The sequence below is a fragment of the Papio anubis genome, chromosome 14, assembly GCF_008728515.1.
Source record: "Papio anubis isolate 15944 chromosome 14, Panubis1.0, whole genome shotgun sequence".
NCBI classification, from domain to species: Eukaryota; Metazoa; Chordata; class Mammalia; order Primates; family Cercopithecidae; genus Papio; species Papio anubis.
The window spans coordinates 105011475-105035144 of NC_044989.1; the positions used below are offsets into that span (position 1 = coordinate 105011475).

The 23670-nt window shown below is 40.2% G+C and overlaps 1 protein-coding gene across 4 annotated transcripts in view; it reads left to right on the top strand.

The window, feature by feature from the left end:
- The window catches only part of TMEM131 (transmembrane protein 131), a 252616-nt gene that overhangs the window by 141558 nt on the left and 87388 nt on the right, over positions 1–23670 (top strand). For 3 of the 4 annotated variants that reach the window (XM_003909005.4, XM_009184705.4, XM_009184706.4), the window contains exons 5-7: positions 2519–2642; positions 20741–20857; positions 23066–23188. In XM_003909005.4, coding sequence (XP_003909054.1) covers positions 2519–2642; positions 20741–20857; positions 23066–23188 — 364 coding nt within the window. The remainder of the gene's footprint in view (positions 1–2518; positions 2643–20740; positions 20858–23065; positions 23189–23670) is intronic. The other variant, XM_021925076.2, reaches the window with a different exon arrangement.

Consider the following 23670-nt stretch of genomic DNA (forward strand, 5'->3'; position numbering starts at 1 on the left):
CACGGCCCACTGTAACCACTCCCTGGCTTGCAGGTGTGTTTCTTCAAGGCCATAGGGCTCTGCAATCTACAGGTAGTGAAGCCAGCCAGGTGTGTGTCCTTCTCTTCAGGACAGCAAGTTCCCCCAGGCCCCAGGTGGGTCTGTCGGTGTGTCTAGGAGCCAGGCACTGGAGTCAAACACCTTAGAAATCTACCTAGTGTTCTGTTGCGCTGCAGCTGAGCTGGCCTTCAACCCATTTGATGCAGTCCTGCCCACTCTTCCCTCCCCTTTCCACAGACAGAGGATCCTTACCCCCATGGCCACCATCACCACAAGCCCATGGAGAATACTGCCAGGCTACCATCAGTATTCACTTAAAGCCCAAGGGCTCTTCAGTCAGCTTGTGGTAAATGCTGCCAGGTCTGGGACTCACCCTTCAGGGAACTGGGCTCCCTCCCCAGTCCACAGCATCCCCATCCTGCTGTGGCTGAGCTGGTATCCAAGATGCCAGACAAAGGCCTCATTTCTCTTCCCTCTCCTCTCCTCTGTCAAGCAGAAGAAAGGGATCACTTTCTGAGCCGTGAGCTGTGCTGCCTGGGGTTGGAGGAGGGGTGGGGCAAGCACTCCCTTGGGCACCCCAGCTCGTATGTCAGTAGGTTGCATGCCCCCCAAGTCTACTGACTCCAAGCCCAGCACGGCACTAGGACTCTCTTAGGAATTTCAGTGCTTGTGGCCTAGACTGCCTTTCACGTTTATTGAGGGCCCCAGAACATTTTAACCTGAGGTGGCAAGGCTCGTGGGAACTCGAGTTAGGACTGCTAGGATGGGCAGTTCCCCCCAGCAAGGGTTCATCTAAATGCTCCCTTCCTGGGAAGGCAACCGCTGAGTTCAGCCAGATTTTGCTTTCTGCTGTGACAGGGCAGCACTGAGTTCACTGCAAAATCTCACAGACGCTGGACTGTCCCTCTCCCAAGTGCGCAGACTCTCTCTGTGCCACTTGGCTGCTGCCGGGTGGAGGGGCGTAGGTGGGAAAGGGTGGCATCAGCGATTCAAGATTTTCTTCCCTATCCTCTTCAGTGCCTCTCTCAGTGATACGAAGTTAAAACCAAACCAAGTACTGTGAGTGCTCACCTGATTCTTGGTTCTTATGAAGGTGTTTTTTTTTTGGCATAGATAGTTGTTAAATTTAGTATTTCTGTGGGGAGAGGGACAATGGTGGAGCCGTCTATTTGGCCATCGTGCCCTGCCCTTCCACCTGCATTCCATTTTCTTAAACTATTGAAAATTATCAGCTGTTCACTGTTCATCAGCTTTCCCAAGTCTTGAATTAGAGGTGAGCAACTAAGTTGAAGAAAAGGTAGGGACAGAACTTCTTGAAGAACAAAAGCATGGTGGACAGTTGAACCAAGTATAAAATGCAGTTCTGGCTCTGCGTTTTCAACTGCTTGGGATTTGAGGTTTATATGTAAACTTTAAATATGAAATACGAAATTTACAATTTCAAAAACCATGGACCAAAATGATTGCATGAGGAGAGGACCTTGTGAAAGAAGGGTATATATTTGAATTAGAAAAAGAGGGTTTGGATTGGTGCAGGAGGATAGGGAGAAAACACAGGGCAGGCAGATTAGCAGAGCCGTGGGGGACTTGCCCATGGAACTAGCCTGGCTCAGGTGGAAGGTCTGGATTGAAAACAGAGTTACTTGTTTAGGTTGGGTCATGTGAGATTAGGAAGGAACCTAATAACTAGTGAGTGTGTGTGGGTAGTTAGAAAAAGCAAGGAAGCTGTAGAAGGTAGGAGGCCTGTACCAGTAAGATTAGCTACAGAAGTAGTAAGTGGACTATAGAATAAAGTTTCACTTCTAAGGCAAACCATGGCATGGATGCCAAGGGAGACATTAAAATGGATTTGTGGATTTCAAACCATTGAGTGTGTTTAACTTTGAGAAGAGGCAGTTCAGTACTGGCAGTTAAAGCGCAGTCTAGACCCAGAAGACTTAGATTCACATCCAGGTTCCAAGTGTGCCTTTGACAAGTTAATTGACTTTTCTGTGCCCCAGTATTCTTGTGAAATGAGTATAGTAAAAGCCCCTAACTCACAAGATCTCCTCACACAACTTTGCTACTCAGTTTCCACTCCTAAAATGAAGAGCACATATCCATGGAATTTGAGAAGAGGGCACGATTGGTAGGAGGCCGGGTGGTGGTACAGAAAGAAAGAAAAGGAACTGACCATTTTGTGCCCCGTCCACCACCTCACTGGGTTCTGAGCTTCACAGGGATGAGACTTGCTTCATTGTATCCCAGCACCTGGCACTGTACGTGACATAATTGGCACTCAAGAAATATTTATTGAGTGACTAAATGCATTTTTATGTGTAAGTTTAAAGATAAATTCAGAAAGCATTTTAATATATTTAGCTATGTATTTGTCTAACAATTTTGATTAATTTTTAACAACTAGAAATCATCTTACCAATCATAATTCAATCATAATTATCTGTGAAGTATTTGTGATAATTTTCTTTTTGTTTTACAGACCAGTTGGAATGCCAAAAATGGAAAAAGTCTACTTACATAATCCTAGTTCTGAAGAAACTATTACTTTAGTATCAATATCTGCTACAACATCACATTTTCATGCATCATTTTTTCAAAATAGGGTAAGTTTCTCTGCTGTACATGATCTTTCCTGAGTTTGTTCAGTTCGTTCAGTGTATCAGCGGCTGAAATTAAGATGTCATCCGGGCTGAGTCCTTGTCCAGAGGCTCTGAGGGGAAATCACTTCCAAACTCATTAAAGGTGTTGAGAGAATTAGGTTCCTTGTGGTTGTAGAACTGAAACCCCTGTTTGGCTGCTGGCTCTTGGCCAGTGACCCCTCCCAGCAACTCAGGGCCTCCGGGTTCCTTCTCACAGGCCATCCGTCTTCCAGCCAGCAACAGGGCATCTCTCCGCTGGCACTTTGTACCTCTCTGGCGTCCTCCTCCGCCCCCAGCGAGAAAACTCTGCTTTAAAGGGCTCCTGTCAGTGGGTCAGGACTCTCTGGAGAGTCTCCCTTTTGATTAACTAAAAGGCAGCCGGTTGGGAGCCTTAGTTACATCTTAGTCATGGCCTCAGAGATTAGGACATACAGTCTTGGGCTCCAATTGAAGGTTCTCCTTACCACAAATATCCTTTAAAATTTTATTTTTTATTTTCATAGGAAGTGTGTAAACTTGTTATTAAAAACGTTTTCTCTGACCAAAAAAATAAAAATGGTTTCTTAAGTACATTTTAAATCTGAGAGACTACCTAAAGCTTTAATATATAGGTTTCCAAAATAATTAACAAAATAACAAAGATCAGAGGGAAGTAAATGAATGGAACCAAATTTCATCTTCCCAGAGTTTTCACTGACTCCTTTGAAGGGATGTGATTGAGTAACAAAGAAGAAACCTTTTTAACCATGTAAGATATTGGTTGCTATATTTTTGTGTCAATTATTTGATGTTTACATTTCTCCTTTCTAAAATCCTGTTTCATCATATGTTGTTGTTTACAGTAAAACAAAAAAGCATAACTTTTTCATTTAAAGGTATTTTATAAACAAGGGACTGATAAATCAGCATATTACTTTTGGTAATAAAAAGCTTAATTGTTTTGTGATTCTTGTGGAAATATCCCTTTTCTAAATTATTTCTTAAAATAGCTTTCCCTTGAGTTATTCTTTGTTATCTAAAAGATATTTTCACACTTTTTATAAAAGTACTGTTAATAATAGCCTCCAATAATATAATTCTGAGGCTGTGAGAGACCTGTGTATACACAGGCCGAGCGCCAGAGAGGTCTACTCCAGTCGTGCAGTGAGTGACAGGAGCCAAGGTGAAGGTGTAGGTGTTCTATTATCATCCCCAGTGATTTGTATCATATTACACTTCAGTGAGTGGCCTGTACCTAATAGTTTCTATAGAGAGATGTATTTATGTGTAATGAAACCATCCAGCTTTCAGGCATTGTCAGTATGCAGAGACAGGTTGGGTTAAAGGGCCAAATTGTGAAGTAAAAATGGAATCAGTTCAAAAATAGTTCACAACTGCACTATACATTTTATTTCTAGCTTGTTAACTTTTTGCTAAGTCAAGCAATATTTTGTTGTTTCTGAACACTCGAAGCTTCACCTGTGTTAAAGGCCAGGGTTTTTACTTTTTTCTTTGCTATCATAATACAGAGACTAGAACAAGAGTTGCAAACAGGTTCTTAAACTGGGCTAGGTAAACAGTATAAATGAAGGAAGCAAGCTGAGTGGGATGAGGGGTGTCCTAGAGAACATGTGACCCATTCAAAGAGATCAGCCTCCCCTGGGCTCCGGCCAGTGGTTACCCTGTGAGGAGTCTAAGCCCATGTGCAGTTCTGCTCATTTCCCAAGAAGAGTCAGAAATAAGAATTTTCATGTATCTTCCAGTCTTTACACATTGAAAATCAATTCAATTTTAGAAAGACAGTATGAGCCAAACAACATAAGCCATAGGCTACTAACTTGACATTTCTGAACTGGACTCTCCTAGGGACTATTTCTATATATGAATGTTATGCAGAGAATAGGGTCTCTGGAAATTTTTTAAAAGATAAACTAAATGTGTAGGTAATTAAGGAACAAGTTAACCAATCTGTTTTGTGCTGTCAGGTGATGGAATTAAACAATAAAAATAATTACACCTACCAAATTCCACATTTAAATAGTCAAGATTTAGCTCAAAGGAGATAGCCAAAATCTTTACTCTCTCCTCTTACCCTTTTTTCTTCTTCCTGCTTTCCATCTTTTTTTCCCTACAGTAAGACACTGACTTAAGAAGCTCAAGAAGTAGAGGGGAGAGATGGAGTGAACTCTTGGGGGAAGAAATAACCTATTTCCTCTCCACCTCAGCTTTATGCCAACAATAAGAGCCTTGGGGAAAGATGAATAGAGTTTCTTATGTCGAGGAGAGCAAAATCTTTCTGTATGTTTACTCTAATTGCCTTTGTCATGCTCCGAATTCTTGGTCAGGTCTTATTTCTTTGACAATAAAACGTTGTCTATAACTCAGAGTTTTTAATTGCTGTTATCATCTCTACCTTAACCAAAAAGTAGGAAATACAGAAAAGACTAATTATTTTTAAATTATTTTTCAAACCAAGTTTTACATAATTGTATTTTAATCCGCACATGCAAGTAATCTTGTTAGGTTTTGATTTTAAGACCACCTGAAAATCAAAAAGAATAGGAATACTAAGAGAGGTACGGGATGTGGTTGTATAACGATTTATTTCTCTGTATATAAGTTTTTGTAATTATCTGTAATCATCTGTTGATTGAATATAATTATCTAATCAATTATAATTTAAAATTACATAATAGACTGCATTTAGGCCATTCATCTTTCATGGCCATATCGTATATAGGCCATAAAATATGCAACATATGTTTTGCATCAGAAAAGACAGATTTTTATAATAATATTCTAACAAGTCCAATTGTGGAAATGGGGTGCCTTACACACAATAGGAAGCAATGATGTTTTCTTTATTGACTAGAACCTTTTGATTAATTAAATTTTCAGATAAACTGAAGATTAGGATACACTTTGTTTCAGTCTGTGACTAAAATTAAAATGTTATAGTTCACTCATTTCGGTATACTTAATGATCAGTCTCTTCTCATGGGTTGAAGGGGCATTAATAAAAATTAATGATTATTTTAATTAGATATAGAAGGACATTGTTCTGTTGATTCCATGCATGTTATTGGGAATTTAAGGAAACGCGATGGAGCGGTAGTATGGAATATTATGCAGATAATAAAGAGAATGAAATAGGTCTCTATAGATCTGCAGTAATATACGTGACATGCTAATATGTAAGAAAAGCATATTGTAGAGTCGAATATAATGCCTTTTTTTTTTTTTTTTTCCCCGAGACAGGGTCTTTCTCTGTCGCCCAGGCTGGAATGCAGTGGCGTGATCTCAGCTCACTGCAACCTCTGCCTCCCAGTTCAAGCAATTCTTGTGCCTCAGCCTCCCCAGTAGCTGGAACTACAGGCACCTGCTACCACACCTGGTTAATTTTTGTATTTTTTAGTAGAGATGGGGTTTTGCCATGTTGGCCAGGCTGGTCTCAAACTCCCAGCCTCAAGCAATCCGCCTACCTTGGCCTCCCAAAGTGCCGGGATGACAGGCATGACCCACCGCACCCGGCCTATAATGCCATTTTTATAAAAAGCAAAAAATCTGTGTATATTTATTTGGGTATATTAATAAGAGCCGGAATAAAGCACAGATTAGATTTGCCAGGTTAACTGGATAACCTAATAATGGTGAGAATGGAGGAGGTTTGAGGGTATTAGCTTTTTATTCAGTCATCTTTGGTCTGTATCACTAAGTAAAATCAGCACTTGTTACTTTTGCAGTTTAAAACATATAAGAAAATGTAAATTATAGTTTTGCCACCCCACCTATGTGGAAAGAAGGAATTAATGTAACAAATATTTATGAAGTGTCTACTTAAGTGCCTGGCACTTTCATCAGTGAAAACAGAGATGCTTATCATACATACTCTGGGGAATTTGGGTAAAGTCAGCAGCAGAGGGAAGGCAAGCATGATAAATAAGTAAATTTTATACAATCTTAGAAGATGTTACAAGGTCAGAAGAAGAGTATGAGATCAGAGGCTGAGGTGTGCACAGGGAAGGGTGTAAGATCAGAGGCTGAGGTGTGCACAGGGAAGGATATAAGATCAGAGGCTTAGATGTGCACAGGGAAGAGTATGAGATCAGAGGCTTAGGTGTGCACAGGGAAGGGTATGAGATCAGAGGCTTAGGTGTGCACAGGGAAGGGTATGAGATCAGAGGCTGAGGTGTGCACAGGGAAGAGTATAAGATCAGAGGCTTAGGCGTGCACAGGGAAGGGTATGAGATCAGAGGCTTAGGCGTGCCATTTTCAATAGGGTGGTCAGGGTAGGCTTTATTCAGAAGGTGACATTGGAACGAAAACTCAAAGGGGTGAGGTGGGACTGTTTGGAGGAAAGTGAAACATGGAAGAAAAGCATTCTAGCGGGAAGGACCAGGCAGTACAAAGGCTCCATTGTTGAAAGCAGGCCTGGTGTTCAAAGACAGCTAGACCAGAGTGAGCACAGATGAGAGGAGAAGTAAGGGGGCAGACCATGAAGGGCCTTACAAACTGTGGTTTGACTTGACTCTTTTTCCTGAATGACGTGGAAAGCCATCAAAGGGTTTTGAACAGAGGAATGAAATTGTAGCTTTAGGTTTTAAAAGGATCATTGTTCATCAAAAGTAGGACAGGGGACACCAGTCATATTGGCTGTTGCCATACTCCAGGGTAAGAAGATGATTAGATGATTACTCTGACCAGAGTGATACATGGAAGAGGTGAAGAAAGGAGTTGGACTTGGGATACAGGGATACCTTGGAGATATTATGGGTTCAGTTCCAGACCACTGCAGTAAGCCAGTCACAGAATTTTTTTGTTTCCCCATATATATAAAAGTTATGTTTAAGGCTGGGCGCAGTGGCTCAAGCCTGTAATCCCAGCACTTTGGGAGGCCGAGACGAGCGGATCACGAGGTCAGGAGATCGAGACCATCCTGGCTAACATGGTGAAACCCCGTCTCTACTAAAAAATACAAAAAATTAGCCGGGCAAGGTGGCGGGCGCCTGTAGTCCCAGCTGCTCGGGAGGCTGAGGCAGGAGAATGGCATAAACCCGGGAGGCGGAGCTTGCTGTGAGCTGAGATCCGGCCACTGCACTCCAGCCTGGGCGACAGAGCGAGACTCCGTCTCAAAAAAAAAAAAAAAAAAAAGTTATGTTTATACTGTAGCCTATTAAGTGCAGTAGCATTGTGTCTAAAAAATGTACATACCTTAATTTCAAAAATACTTTATTGCTAAAAACTGCTAATGATCATGCCAGCCTTCTGCAAGTCATAGTCTTTTTGCTGGTGGAGGGCCTTGCCTCAGTGTTGACAGCCACTGACTGATCAGGGTAGTGGTTGCTGAAGGTTGGGATGGCCATGACAGTTGCTTAAAATAAGACAACAGTGAAGAGTGCAGCATCCATTGATTCTTCTTTTCACAAAAGATTTCTCTGTAGCATGCAATGCTGTTTAATAGCATTTTACCCACAGTAGAACTTCTTTCAAAATTGGAGTCAATCCTTTCAAACCCTGCCTCTAAGTTTATGTAGTATTCTAAATTCTTTGCTGTCATGTCAACATATTCACAGCATCTTCACTAGGAGTAGATTTCATCTCAAGAAACCACTTTTTTTGCTTATCCCTGAGAAACAACAACTCTTCTGTTCAAGTTTTATCAGGGGATTGCGCCAGTTCATTCACATCTGTAGATGCCACTTCTAATTCTTTTCTCTTGCTGTTTCTACCACATCTACAGTGACTTTTCCACTGAAGTCTTGAGCCCTTCAGAGTCATCCATAGGGTTGGAATTAACTTCTTCCAACCTCCTATTGTTGACATTTTAACCTCCTCCCATGGATCACAAATGTTCTTCCCCTGCCACCAAGACAGAGTCTCGCTCTGTCGCCCAGGCTGGAGTGCGCTGGCACAATCTTGGCTCACTGCAGCCTCTGCCTCCCAGGTTCAAGCAGTTCTCCTGCCTCAGCCTCCTGAGTAGCTGGGATTACAGGCCCACTCCACCCCTCCCAGCTAATTTTTTTTTTTTTCCTATTTTTAGTAGAGACAGGTTTCACCATGTTGGCGAGGCTGGTCTCGAACTCCTGACTCAGGTGATCCACCTCCCTTAGCCTCCCAAAGTGCTGGGACTACAGACTTGAGCCACTGTGCCCAGCTACAAATGTTCGTAATGGCATTTAGAATGGTGACTCCTTTCCAGGAGGTTTTCAATGGACTTTGCCCAGATCCATCAGAGGAATCACCCTTTGTGGCAGCTATAGCTTTAAGAAATGTATTTCTTAAATAACAAGACTTGCAACTTGAAGTTACTCCTTGATCCTTGGCTGAAGAATGGATGTTGTGTTAGCAGGTGTGAAAACAACTGCATCTTCTTGTACATTTTCATCAGAGCTCCTGGGTGACCAGTTGCCTTGTCACTGAGCAGTAATATTTGGAAAGAAATCTTTTTTCTGAGCATTAGGTCTCAACAGTGGGGTTTAAATATTCAGTAAACGATGTTATAAATAGATGTGCTATTATCTAGGCCTTGTCCATTTATGGAGCACAGGTAGAGTAGATTTAGCACAATTCCTAAGGTCTCTAGAATTTTCAGAATGGCAGATGAGCACTGGCTTCAACTTAAGGTCACTAGCTGTGTTAGTCCCTAATAAGAGAGTCAACCTGTCCTTTGAAGCTTTGAAGCCAGGCACTGACTTGTCCTCTTTAGATGGCATCTTCCAACAGAAGGCTGTTTCATCTACATGGAAAATTTGTTGTTTAGTGTGGCCGTGTTCATCAGTGATCTTAGCTAGATCTTCTGGATAACTTGCTGCAACTTGGACATCAGCATCTAATGTTTCACCTTGCACTTTTATGTGATAGAGCTGGCTTCTTTTCTTAAACCTCATGAATCGATCTCTTTTAGCTTCCAGCTGTTCTGCAGCTTCCTCCCCTCTGTCAGTCTTCACGGAATTAGAGAGTCAGGGCCTTGCTCTGGATTAGGCTTTGGCTTAAGAGAATGCTGTGGCAAGGACAGGCGTGGTGGCTCACGCCTGTAGTCCCAGCACTTTGGGAGGCTGAGACAGGTGGATCACTTGAGGTCAGGAGTTCAAAACCAACCTGGCCAACATGGTGAAACCCACCTCTACTAAAAATACAAAAATTGGTTGTGGTGGTGTGCACCTGTAATCTCAGTTACTCAGGAGGCTGAGGCACAAGAATTGCTTGAACCCGGAAGGCGGAGATTGCAGTGAGCCAAGACCACGCCATTGCACTCCAGCCTGGGCATCAAGCGAAACTCCATCTCAAAAAAAAAAAAAAAAAAAAAAAGAGAATGCTTGGGCTGCTTAGCTCTTCCATCCAGACCACTAAAGCTTTCTCCCTATCAGCAGTAAGGCAGTTTTCCTTCTTTACCAGGTGTGTTCACTGGAGTAGCATTTTTAACTTCCTTCAACAACTTTTCCTTTGCATTCACAGCTTGGCTGTTTGGAACTAAAGGCCTAGCTTTGAGCCTCTCTTGGCTTTCAGCATGTCCTCCTCACTAACCTTATCATTTCCAGCTTTTGGTTTAAAGTGAGAGATGTGCAACTCTTCCTTTTACTTGAACACTTACAGGCCATTGTAGGGCTACTAATTGGCCTAATTGTGATATTATTGTATCTCAGGAATAGGGAAGCTTAAGGAGAGGAAGGGAGTTGGGAGAACAGTGGTTGGTGGAGCCATGAGAACACACGTAACATGTTTCATTTTAAACTTGCCATCTTACATGGGCATAGTTTGTGGTGCCCTAAAACAATTTCAGTAGCAACATCCAAGATCACAGATCATGCAGATATTATAATAATGAAAAATTTGGAAATACTGCAAGATCGCCAAAATGTGACTCAGAGATACAAAGTGAGTACATGCGGTTGGAAAAATGGCCCTGGTAGACTTGGTTAATGCAGGGTCGCAAAACGGCAGTACCTGCGAAGTGTAGTAAAGCGAAGCACAATAAAATGACATATGCCTGTATGTTTTGAAGATACACCCAACAGGATTTCCTGATGTGGGATTTGAGAGAAAGAGAAGAGTGAAAATTGACTCTAGAGTTTTGTCCTGAACTCTAGTCCTCAACTAGAAGGACAAAGTTGCAGTCAGCTGAATTGAGGAAGGCAGAGGGTAGAGCAGGTTTCGGAGGTACAACCAGTAATTCAATTTGGACATGTTAGATTTCAGGTATCTCCTAGATATCCAAGAGGAGGTGGCAAATAGGCGGTTAGTCTATGAGTTTGGTATATGAGGACTGACTAGAAATAGAGGTTTCGGAGTCACTAGTGTAGATACGAAGCCATGGATCTGGATGAGATCACCAAGGAAGGAGATCACCCAGGGACTGAGCTGTGGTACAGTGCTGACTTGGGAAAATTATGGTTTGTTAGTGGTATTACTAGAAACTCAGATCTCCTGTCGATCAGCTATATACTAGATGTCCAGTTCCAATAGCGGCAGAAAACTGCACTAAAAATTAAACATTCCATGGTGATTTTCCTAACTCTTTGGAGTTTAGATGGGCCTTAAAAGGGTATTGTTTGAATAGAGACATTTTTAAATCAAATTAAGTTCCCATAAGCACTTTAAAGGACACCGGTTTTCCTCTGGATACATTTTCCATTATACACATAGGCTTTAGGAATCTCCTCATTGACACTAGAACTGGTTTTGGGTGGGAATACCATAATTCTGTAACTGTCACTTTTTTTAGAGAACATTTCAGATTTTTTTTTTTGGTGGATACACAGCATTTATTGTACTAATTTTGCTACCTTTTTTTTTCTTTCAACTTTTAAGTTCAGCGATGCATGTGCAGGATGTGCAGGTTCGTTACATAGGTAAATTTTTTTTCACTTTTTTTAATATCGGAAACTGAGACCCACGTCACAGTCAAGGGCATCTTACCGTCACGGTCAGCCCGGTTTAAGGGTGTGTTTTCCCAGAGAGAATGGCACTGGTGGTCTCAACTCTACCAAGGAAACATTAAATTTTCTGCTTGATTAGACCACTGATAGGGATTCAGACCACACACCTCCATGGGTACTGATACACAGTGCAAATTTTAAGAGTAAGTTAGTTTTCTTCCCTTCCTGCGGTGCCCAGAATGAGTCACGTAAGTTTTCTTCACTGCCCCTTTCTGTGGCTTGGGTTTGTACTTGTCATCCTCACTCCTTGTTTGATTTGAAGAACATTCTCTTGTTCTTCTTTTTTTATTCTTGGTATGGTATAAAACATCGGTATTACAGGCACTGACATCTTAGATGGGAAAATGATATTGTCATTTTTTGTTTTGTTTTGTTTTGTTCGTATTGCCAGAGAGTCCTCTCTGTGTCTCTCAGTGTCAGTTCTGTGAATCCGTACATTGTCAGAGGGAGTTAGGAAGGTGATGAGAGGGTGACCAGTCATATGATTCTGTGGAATTAAATTCACGACAATAAAAAGTGTGGGTGGACTGCCTGAACTCAGTGATATTACCCACTTCGTTTCAAGATTTTGTTGTTTTAAAGTTAATTTGGCTTTAATCTTGCCCACCAAGAGTTAAACCTAAACATTCAATTATTTGTTCTTACTCCAAGGGAACATGAACACTGAGACCCTCATAAAAAAAGGTCCAGGCTAAAATATGCTTGAGTGAGTCCGCAACCCTTGTGGATTCACCCAAAACAGTAAAAAAAAAAATATATATATATATATATGTATATGTGTATACATATACACACACAGATATATTTAATATATATTCTATATGTATTTGTTTTTAAATTACAGTATGCTTGCAGTAAAATTCACCCTTTTAGTATATAGTTCTGAGTTTTGACAAACCCATAAGGTCATATAATCAACAACTTGGTCAACTCAAACCACTGAGTGTCGCCTATTCCAGAAGACTGTATTAATTTAGGACCCATGCAGCATATAGTGTTTTTAGTCTGGCTTCTTTTTTTTAGCATAATGCATTTCATGTTGGTTGGTGTAGTAGGCTGTATCAGTTCTTTGTACCACTTTATTATTATGGAATAGTATTTCATTGGCTGGCAATGTCACTGTGTGTTTATTCATTCACCAGTTGAAGACTTTCAGGGTGTTTCCAGTTTGGAGCTATTATTTAAACCCACTGTGAATATTTACATACAGATGTTAACAGTTTTTTTATAACAACTGTACCCGTTTGTATTCCCATGAGAAACATGTGAGAGTTTCGGTTGCCCCACGTCGCTATTAGCACGCTGCATTCTGAGGTTTGTGTGTTTTGTGATGCGCGTTGTTCAGCTCGGTGTACAGTGTTAGGCCATTTTTATTTTAACCTGCGTTCTCCAGTGAAAATTGATGTTGAGCATCTTCTTATTTGCCATCCATATGTTTCCTTTGGTGAAGTGTCTGTTCAGTTCTTCTGCCTGTTTTTTAAGTTATTTGTTTTTTCATTGAGTTCATGAGAGTTCCTTATGTGTTCAGGATACAAGTCTTTCTTGAGATACGTGATTTTACAAGTCTTTTCTTATAGTTTGTGTCATACCTTTTCATTCTATATCTTTGAAAGGGCAGAGGTTTATAATGTTCATGGTGTCCAGTTTATCAAATTGTTCTTTTGTGGGTCATGCTTTGGGAGTTGTAGCTAGGAAATCTTTGCCTAATCCAAAGTCACAAAGATTTTCTCCATTTTTTTCTTTCCTAGAAGTACAGCTGGCCCTCTGCAGCCATGAGCTTCTTATCCATGGATCTAGTCAACTACAGGTCAAAACTATTTGAGAGAAAAAAAAAATAGTGCTTCTGTACTGAACAAGACTTTTCTTGTCTATACATGTTCAGACAAATAATACAGTATAAACTATTTACATAGCATTTACATTGTATTAAGTATTACAAGTAATGTGGAGATTATTTAAAGTTTCCCCGGGAGATACTGCATAGCCAGGGGGATAAGCATAGGTTATATGCAAATGCTGCTTTGTATTATAGCAGAGACTTGAGCATCCACAGATGTTGGAATCTGCATGAAGTCCTGGAGCCAGTCCCACAGATACCGAGGGACAACCATCATAGTTTTAGATTTTAGATTTAGATCTACAGCCCATTTTTAGCTGCTGTTTGTTTATGGTATAAGATATGGATTGAGGATTGTTTTGATTTGTTTTGCATATGGATATTCGTTTGTTCCTGGACCATCCGTTGAAAAAGACTATCCTTTTTCATTAAAATCCCACTGTATTTTTGTTGAAAGTCAGTTGACCTTGTGTATGTGTGAGTCTGGTTTTGGACTCTTCACTATGTTCTAATACGTTCTAATAGACTCTGAAATACCTGTCCTTTCACCAGCCCATACTGTTTTGATAACTGTGGCTTTATATTAATTCTTAGAATTAGACACTATGACTCCTCCAATTTTGATTTTGTCTTTCAGAATTTCCTTGGCTTTTCTTATTTCCTTTCTTTATCATCTAAATTTTAGAATCAGCCTATCAGTTTCTTAAAAAAAAAAAAAAATCTGAGATTTTATCATGTTCTTTTGAATTAACTTTAAATGTACAGAAAAGTAATACTTTCCATATATTCCTCACTCTAACATTCTTCTGATGTTAATGTTGGAACCGAACTGTCGATTCCCTCCTGGGCAGGGGTCGCCGCGAAGGATCACCCGACACGAGATTCACAGCAGAGAGTTATTTATTACTAGCGCGCTAGGGTCCCAAGCTCTAAGTTGGCCCTGGGACCCTGACTGCTTGTTACAGGCTGTTTATATAGGCAAACACAAGTTCAAACACAGCTTATGGCGCGAAATTCAAACAAAGCTTAAGGCGCAAAATGATTGGGTCTAGCTATGGCCTGAGCAAGGTGTCTTGTTTTAATTGGTTAGAGCAGGACCTTATGAGGTTCTTTCCTGGAGTTGTTGATTCCGGGAACTTCGAGGCAGGGTGGGACCCCATGAGGTTGTTTCCCGGAATTGGCAGGGTGGGACCCTATCAGGGCCACCTGGTGTTAATTTTTTAAGTTTTATGAGGCCTAGTTTCTAAGTTTTATGAGGCCTAGTTTCATTAACATCTTATATAATCATAGTGTAATGCCCAGACCGTTTGTTCCCCAAAGAAGACCACCAGAGTCCAGAGTCAAAGCCAAGCGGCAAGGATCTTTTACTGCAAGTTCGAACTTGGTCCCTCCATTCCACCGCATACAAGAGGGCCTCGAACAGTGCGAGTGCTTGCCTTTTATAGCCCGATGTAAATAGGATACGTAAAGTTATAGAGGAACAAGGGAATTCTTTTGGTTGCAGCACTACAATTGGTTAACATTTTAAGTTATACATTTAGCAGTTTTCTATTGGTTCCCACGCTTCCAGTAAAACCACGAACGGCTGTGTCCTTATCGGGGACTTTCCAGGTGGTGTTTTTTTAAAGTTGAGATATATGGTAGTCTCCGAGTTGAGAAATGTGTTTGTACTGGGCTCAGGAAGTTAAGAGATACATGGTGGGATGTGTTTGTACTGGGCTCAGGAAGTTGAGAGATATATGGTGGGATGTGTTTGTACTGGGCCTGTTTGTGTTGAGTCCGGGGTTGAGGAATGTGCCTGTTTTCTTTCAATAGTACAATTTTCAAACCAGGAAACTAGCATTAGTACGATACCATTAACTAAAGAATTTGTATGAATTTCATCAGTTTTTCTATCAGTGTACTACTTTTTCTGTTTTAGGATCCTATTTCACATTGCATTTAGTTGTTACTTCTCCTTAGACTGAAATTTTGGTTCCACTTGCATTGGATATGTAAATCCATTTCAGGAGAACTAACATCTAATATTGAGTCTTCTAACCCATGAACACAGTATTTCCATTTATTTGTCTTCTTCGGTTACTTTCACTAATGTTTTATAGTTTTCAGCTTACAGAACTTGCACGTTATTAGATTTATACCTCAGTATTTCTTTGTGCATGTGTTATCCTAAATAGTATGTTTTTAAAAATTAGAATTTCACTTGTTCATTGCTGGTGTATGGAGATACAATTGATCATTATATGTTGACCTTGATTCCCATGACTTTTTAAAACTCTTTTAGGAGCATTTTTATAGGGATTTTTCGGTATGGAAAGCCGTGTTATCTGAATAAAAACTGATTTTTCTTCTGTACTAATGTGTAATGTCTTTTATTTATTTATTTTTTTTTCGTGCTTCTTTGCACTTTGTCTTTGTTTTTTTGAGATCGAGTCTCACTCTGTCGCCGGGCTAGAGTACAGTGGCGCAATCTCTGCTCACTGCAACCTCTGCCTCCCGGTTCAAGCAATTCTCCTGCCTCGGCCCCCTGAGTAGCTGAGACTACAGGCGCGTGCCACCACACCCAGCTAATTTTTGTAATTTTAGTAGAGACGGGGTTTCACCATGTTGGCCAGGATGGTCTCAATCTCTTGACCTTGTGATCCACCCACCTCAGCCTCCCAAAGTGCTGGGATTACAGGCATGAGCCACCGCTCCCGGCCCTCTTTGCACTTCTGATACAGTGTTAAATAGCTGTCATAAGAGAGGGCATCCTTCCCTTGTTTTAAATTTTGGAGGAAAAGCATTCAGTCATTCACCATTAAATACTATGGTAGCTCCTAGGGCAGGAGTGTCCAATCTTTGCTTACCTGGGCCACACGTAAAATACACTAATGATAGCTGATGAGCTAAAAACAACAACAACAACAACACACACACACACTTAATGTTTTAAGAAAGTTTACAAATTTGCGTTGGGCCCATTTCAAGCTATCCTGGGCTTCTTGCAGCCCATGGACCACAAAATGGACAAGCTTCTTTAGGGTTTTTGCAGATGTTCTTTGTAATATTGAGGGAGTTCTCTTCTATTGACTTAGTTTACTGAGATTTTTAATCATGAATCGATATTAAATTTTGTCAGATTACATGCTGCTATTGAGATGATCTTGTGCTTTTTCTTTAGTCTGTTAAGTAAAGTACATTGATTTGATTTTTGAATGTTGAACTAGAATTGGATTTCCAAGATACAAACTACTTGGTTGCTGGTTGTCAGTTGTACCCTTTAGTCATTAAGGAGAATTTACAAAACAAATGAAACCCAATTCAGCTGCTTAACCTAGGAATGGGTCCCTGGCTGAAGACTGCTCTCTGCCATTTTAGAAGCAAGAAGAAAGTCACGCTCACCTTTTGTGTTGGAGGTGAGCTGAAACTCCAGAAAGGAGTTACCTTCCTTTTATCAGTATGGAAGCAGGACAGCTTGCCTTCACCGTCGGAAGCAAGCAACACTCCATAAAAGAAGTTGTACAGCAAAACAAACTTTAGATGTCAACCAAATTTGGGGATGTTAGGGATTCTCTTGAGGGAGGGGACCCCCAGGTCTCAGCAAATTGTCTCATTGGTTTGAGCCGTAAGGATGTTGGTATCAAGCACTGACAGGAAATTTGTCAAAGATCAGGGCCTCCACTCAGAATCCCTGTGGTTACTAATTGTGAACCCAAAATATCTGAGACCGGCCGGGCGCTGCGGCTCGCTTTTCCGTAATCCCAGCACTTTGGGAGGCCGAGATCGGCGGGATCACCAGGTCAGGAGACTGCATCATCCTGGTCATCACGGGTGAAACCCTCCGCCCCTACTAAAAATACAAAAACTAGCCGGGCGAGGTGGCGGCTCTGTAGTCCCAGCTACTGGGAGGCTGAGGCAGGAGAACAAGAACCCGGGAGGCTGAGTTGCAGTGAGCTGGAGATCTGGCCACTGCACTAGCCTCACAGAGCAAGACCCCCGTCTCAAAAAAAAAAATCTGAGACCGGCCCCAGTTTAAAAAAAGTTTATTTTGCCAAGGTTAAAGCCATGCCTGTCACACAGCCTCTGTAACTTAATGATATAAAATCATGTACTGGGCACAGCCATTTGTATTTGAGGAGGCATCCTGCATCAGTCAATACATGTAAGATTTACATTGGTTTGATCTGAGTGGGTAAGACAACTTAAGTGAGGGCTTCCAGGTCATAGGGAGATTTAAACATATTCTTTTTAATTAATTTTATTTATTTTTGATATGGGGTCTCACTGTGTCACCCAGGCTGGAGTGCAGTGGTGTGGTCTTGGCTCACTGCAACCTCTGCCCACTGAGCTCAAGTGATCCTACCTCTTCAGTGTCCCAAGTAGCTAGGACCACAGACGCCTGCCATCATGCCTGGCTAAGTTTTTTGTATTTTTTTTTTCAGTGGAGGCTGGGTTTCACCATGTTGCCCAGACTGGTCTGGAACTCCTGAGCTCAAGGGATCCACCCTCCTCGGCATCCTAAAGTGCTGGCATTACAGGCGTGAGCAACCACACTTGCCAGATTGAAACATATTATGATTGGTAGTTGGTTAGAAGAGTTATCAGCAGTAGAAAGGAGTGGCTGAGTCAAGATGAAGGGTTGTGGAGACCAAGGTTTTATTGTGCAGAAGAAGCCTCCAGGTAGCAGGCTTCAGAGGAAATAGATTGTAAATATTTCTTCTCAGACTTAATGTTTGTGTTAATGTTAATGCTGGAGGTATATAATGAGGCATGTCTAATCCCCTCTTCCACAATGCCTGAACTAGATGTTCTGATTAACTCTGAAGTGTTCTTGGCCAAGAGGAGGAGTTCATTCAGATGGTGGGGCGGGAGGATGGGTCTTAGAATTTCATATTTGGTTTACATTTGCCAAGTTTTTCACCAAAACTAAAAGTTGCTAAGAGTTAGCATTGTTCCATGTAATTGAGGCTACTTAAGAAACAGTTTTACATCCAAGGTGTTTTGGCAAAAGATAATATGGCAAATTTGGTGGGGGCAGGTTTGTTTAGAGGGTTACAGAATTGTTTTAAGCCAAAGGTTTGAGCGAGTTGTGAAAGGTTTGTAAAACATTTAATATTGTAAAAGAAATTCTGTGTGTGTGCATATTGGCTAATGTTAAAAAAAGTATTCATATTTTTCATAAATTGAACATTAAAATAGAAAAGCACAACATGGGGAAAAAAAACAACTACTTAGTCAAGATGTGTTATCCATTTTATATCTTACCTCGATTCAGTTTGCCAATACTTTGTAGAAACTTGCGTTTCTGTGTTTATGAAGGATATTGGCTTATAGTTTTTAAGTCTTTGCGTGGTCTTGATATCAGGGTAATGCTGAATTATGAATGTTCTCTCCTGTGTGTTGGAAAGTTTATGTAACGTAGGTATTATTTCTTTCTTAAATGGTTGGTAGAGAATTCATTTCCACGAGTGAAATCATTTAAGATCAGGCTTTTCTTGGTGGGAATATTTTAAACCACAAACTAAATTTTAACTGTGTGCAGGACTATTTCAGTTTGAATGAGCTTTGGCGGATTGTGTCATATCTAGCCAACTGTCAAAGAATGTGTCCATTTCTCCTAGCTGTTAAATTTATGGGCCTAGAGTTGCTTGTAATACTCCTTTATCATTCTTTCTGTGTGTAAAGGTATGCAGTGATATCCACACTTTAGTTCCTTATATTTTTGACTTCTCCCTTTTTATACACAGTCACTCTTTGCAGGGTTTTATCCATTTTATGGAGTTTTTGAGCACCAGCTTCGGTTTTATTGATTTTTTTTTTTTTTTTGCTACTTTCTGTTTTCTGTTTCATTAATTTTTGCTCTATTTTCCTTCCTTTTGCTTACTCTGGGTTTAATTTATTCTTTTTCTAGTGTCTCAAAACAGAAATGTAGATTATTGATGTGAAACATTTCTATTCCAAATAAGCATGTAATGCTATGAATTTTCCTCCAAGTATTGCTTTAACTGCAGCCTTCAGATTTTAATATTGTGCTTTCATTTCCAGTCAATTCAAAATATTTTATAATTTCTTTTGTTACTACTTACTTCCCCCGTGGCTTATTTTAGAAACATGTAGTTTAATTTCAGACTATTCGAGGGTTTGCCAGGTGTCTTTCTGTTGCTGATTTCTGGCTCGGGCGTGAATAGCACCAGTGTCTACAGCTTCCAGGGTTTTTGTGCTCTGGTGCACGTTCACACAGTCAGCCTCTAGCAATGTGTAAACGTGTTAGCTGCATTTTTAGCTGACACTCCTGTATAATAGCCTCATCTTCTTCCCTTCTCTGCCATGGGTGAGCCGGTATTCCCATTCTGTCTGTCCTCGGAAGTGCTTGTCTTTCCTACAGTTTTGAACTAGTTGATGATCCACTCTGTGATGGGTTCAAGAAAAGTCGTGAATTACTGTAATTATTCTTTTGCTGCATTTTATTACAGTAATGTAGTGCAACAAAAGAATAGTTACAATAATTCACAACTTGTAAATTTTTCTTCTGTTGGTGGTAATGTAGGAGACATACTCTGTCTAGACATCTTTCTTCAGACTAAGGTGAAGCCAGAGTCTTACTACCATGTATTTTGAGCTATAATTTAGGTAGCATGTTAGAGTTCTAGCCATAGAGGCAGAATGAGACAGGTTGATGGCTTTACATATTAAAATGTATTTTAAGGCTTTGTTGCAGGGCAGAACCGCAATTTCAGTCTCTTGAACGTGGGAGTAGCCCTATTGTTTTGTGGTAATAACATTTCACTTTACTAACTATAGTGACATTCTCAGTTCGCAGAAAGTAACAGGAGTGAGTTCCTGCACATACACTCACCCCGCCTTCTTTTCTATTTAAGTTGCCCGGACATTTTGTTTCTTGTGTGGATGGAAGGCAGATTTCAGAAGGTTGAGGCCTGGGCTTATTCTTTGGGTTAAAACAAGTCACTGCTTAGTAGTACAGTAGTATATATGAAAAGCTCAGCTTCAGCGCAACTTATATCTGATTTTTGATCATGGAACAGCCTGTAATTAGGTACTTCATGCCAGCCTAGTGATTGTTAAATGAACAGAATCTAGGAAACCATCTGTTGTACAAGGCTGTGGCTCTAATGGACAAAGGATATGTGACCGTAGACATTCAATATGGAAGACATCTTTTTAATTACTTTCCATTGCTAACTTAAAGCTTAAACTTTTAAAGGAAAAACTAGTTTATGGAAATGATTCTAAGATACTTATTTAAGGAAGTTGAGCTGTATAATTTTTTTTCTTGTTATGAATTTAACTTTGTTTATTTTCTGTTTCAGAAAATTCTTCCAGGAGGAAATACATCGTTTGATGTAGTTTTTCTTGCAAGAGTAGTAGGAAATGTAGAAAATACTTTATTTATTAATACATCTAATCATGGGGTATTTACTTACCAGGTAAGAACCAGAATTAAAACTTATTTTATGCAATATGATCATTACCTCTGCCTTATATGCCAGCCTTTTAAGAACGCAGAAACTCAGAGGATAATAGAAAATGTAGGAGTTTAGAGTTAGAGCATTTTTATACTTACAGTGAATATCTCTATTCAAATCAGACCGAACAGGTGATTTTAAAGCGACAGCTAAAGTGTTAACGTAAGGTCGACAATAGTGAAAAGTATTTTCATACTGACTTACACATTCTTGTTTAATTTTTACTTTTACACACTTATGAAGCACGCTTGATAATAGTGTTAAGATTAAAACACTTAAAACAATTAAAATTCATGCCTACTTTAGTAAGTATTTTTTTGATAAACTTATTTTTACATAGAATTTTGGTTTAGGTCATTAAGGGAAGTTAATGTATATAGGAGTCATATAGTAAATCTTTTTGTATATCAGCTATTATTCTGTTTGTGAATCAAGACTTTTGTATGTCAAGACTATTAAGGCTGGGTATGGTAGTTCACACGTGTAATCCCAGCACTTTGGGAGGCCAAGGTGGGAGGATCACTTGAAGCCAGGAGTTCAAGACCAGTCTGGGCAACAAAGCAAGACCTCATCTCTACAAAAAACATTTTTAAAAATTAACTGGGCACAGTGATGAGCACTTGTAGCCTCAGCGACTCGGGAGGCTACAGTGGGAGGATCCCTTGAGCCCAAGAGTTTGAGGCCACAGTGAACTATGATTACACCACTGTGCTCCACCCTGGGTGACAGATCAAGACCACATCTCTAAAAGAAAAAAAAAAAAAGATTCTTAATAGTAATTGCTCATATTTGTCCAGCAGTGTACTACGCATGCCCTTCTGCCTATGTTATAGATACCGTTATTGTTGAAGTTGAAGTTTTAAAAGGTTTGCCCATGCTATTAGTAAGTTATTAAAGGGGACTCAAACTCATGTCTTTGTAACTATAAAGACCGTAATCTTTACCACTGTGCTGTGCTGTCTGGAACTCGAGTGTTAGCTCTGACACATTACAGGTCCTGTGCTTTTGTGTTTTTTTTGTTTTTTTTTTTAAAACATTTCCTCCCCAGTACCCATTAACTCTGACACATCATATAAAATAAGGGTCAGAGTCAGTGTTCCCTTTTAGTAGGGACCATGTCTTCTGTTTCTGTAAGGTGAGTAAATCTAACGATTGCTTAGTAGACATTCAGTACACTGTTGATGCTTGGTTCAGTAATTTCGAAGTGCTAGACAGATCATACCCATTTCACGTGTACTTGTTGAGTAAATGAAAAGACTGTCACAAAAATGAAAGTCATTGCCCCGTGACGGCGTCTCCCAGCAGACCTAGGTGATCACAGCCAATCTGGACTATTGAGGGTCATGATCAGGTTGTTCCCATGGTGACCCCGGTGGCCAGCTGTCTTCTTTCTTTACCTCTTCACATCTAATCTTTCATCAAGTCTTCCTCCTAGATATATCTACAGTCTGTTTACCTCCCTCCTCCTCACTACCACTGCTGTCTTCCAAGCCACTCTTGCTGGATTACACGTTAGCTGTCTGAATGCCCTCCACTCTCCCCCAACACCTACAACTGTCTGTTACTCACTCTGTAGCAGAGGGATTTTTAAAAAAAATCTTTTTATTGGTTTCCAGTCTGTCTCCAGTACTACGATGTAAGTTTCATGAGACCCAGCACATTATCTGTTTTTTTACTGTTGAATTGTTCACTATTGTATATGTGCCTAGCACCTCATAGACACTTAATAAATAGCAATATGTTAATAATATCATTTGAATTACTGGTTTACCCTGCTTAGTCAACCTAGGGCCATCCCATGTGGGAATGACCTGGGGCTGGACTTGGTATTTGAAAAGTTATCTGGGCGGTAGATCCATCTTCTGATGGCTGGGGTCAGGAAATCTTTGACTACCTATTTTCTTCTTTTGTCTGTTGCATGCCTTCTTGAAGGGCTGTTATTCGATTTCTAATATATTAAAGAAATCATTCTAAATTCACGTACATAGTAAATCAAATATGTAGCCAAATCATGTACAGAAACAACATTTGTGGGGTTTTTTTAAAATAAAGGGATTGTTAATATTTTTCCATATAAATCAAATTTGCCAGTCTCCCTAGATGAGTTATAACTAAAAATATTAATTTTAAAAACAACTAAAATTGCATTTTTTTCCTCCACTGAAACAGGTATTTGGTGTTGGAGTTCCAAATCCATATCGATTGAGGCCATTCCTTGGGGCCAGAGTCCCTGTAAATAGTAGTTTCTCACCTATAATAAACATCCACAACCCTCACAGTGAGCCTTTACAGGTGAGTTAATGATGCTGATTTTGAATAAGCTTCATTTTGGTGGGAATTAATGTCTTAGCGTGAAATCTCAGTTTGCTACAGTTTCCAAGACTATTTAAAATAATAGGGTTTTGTAGATGTATTGAAGAGGGTTGTTACTTTCAGTACAGCTTGCTGTAGTCTGAATTTTGGAATACAGTGGTCTGGATTTTGAATTTTTGGAATCATTTTTAAAATGACTGTGGCTTCTCTGGTGTTATAGTTTAGGCAGCTCTGCATTTAAAGAAGAGTTTTTAGCTACACAAGGCTGCTTTTTTTTTTCCCCTGCAATTCAACACCTTCTGGCCCAATATCCATGTTTTTTAAAACAGTTCAAGTTTATTTCTGGAAATAAATTTTTGGTGATGGCAGCCTAGAAATTAAAATCCAGGGAAAAAGAGGGAATCCTCCCTAACTCATTTTATGAGGCCAACATCATCCTGATACCAAAGCCAGGCAGAGAT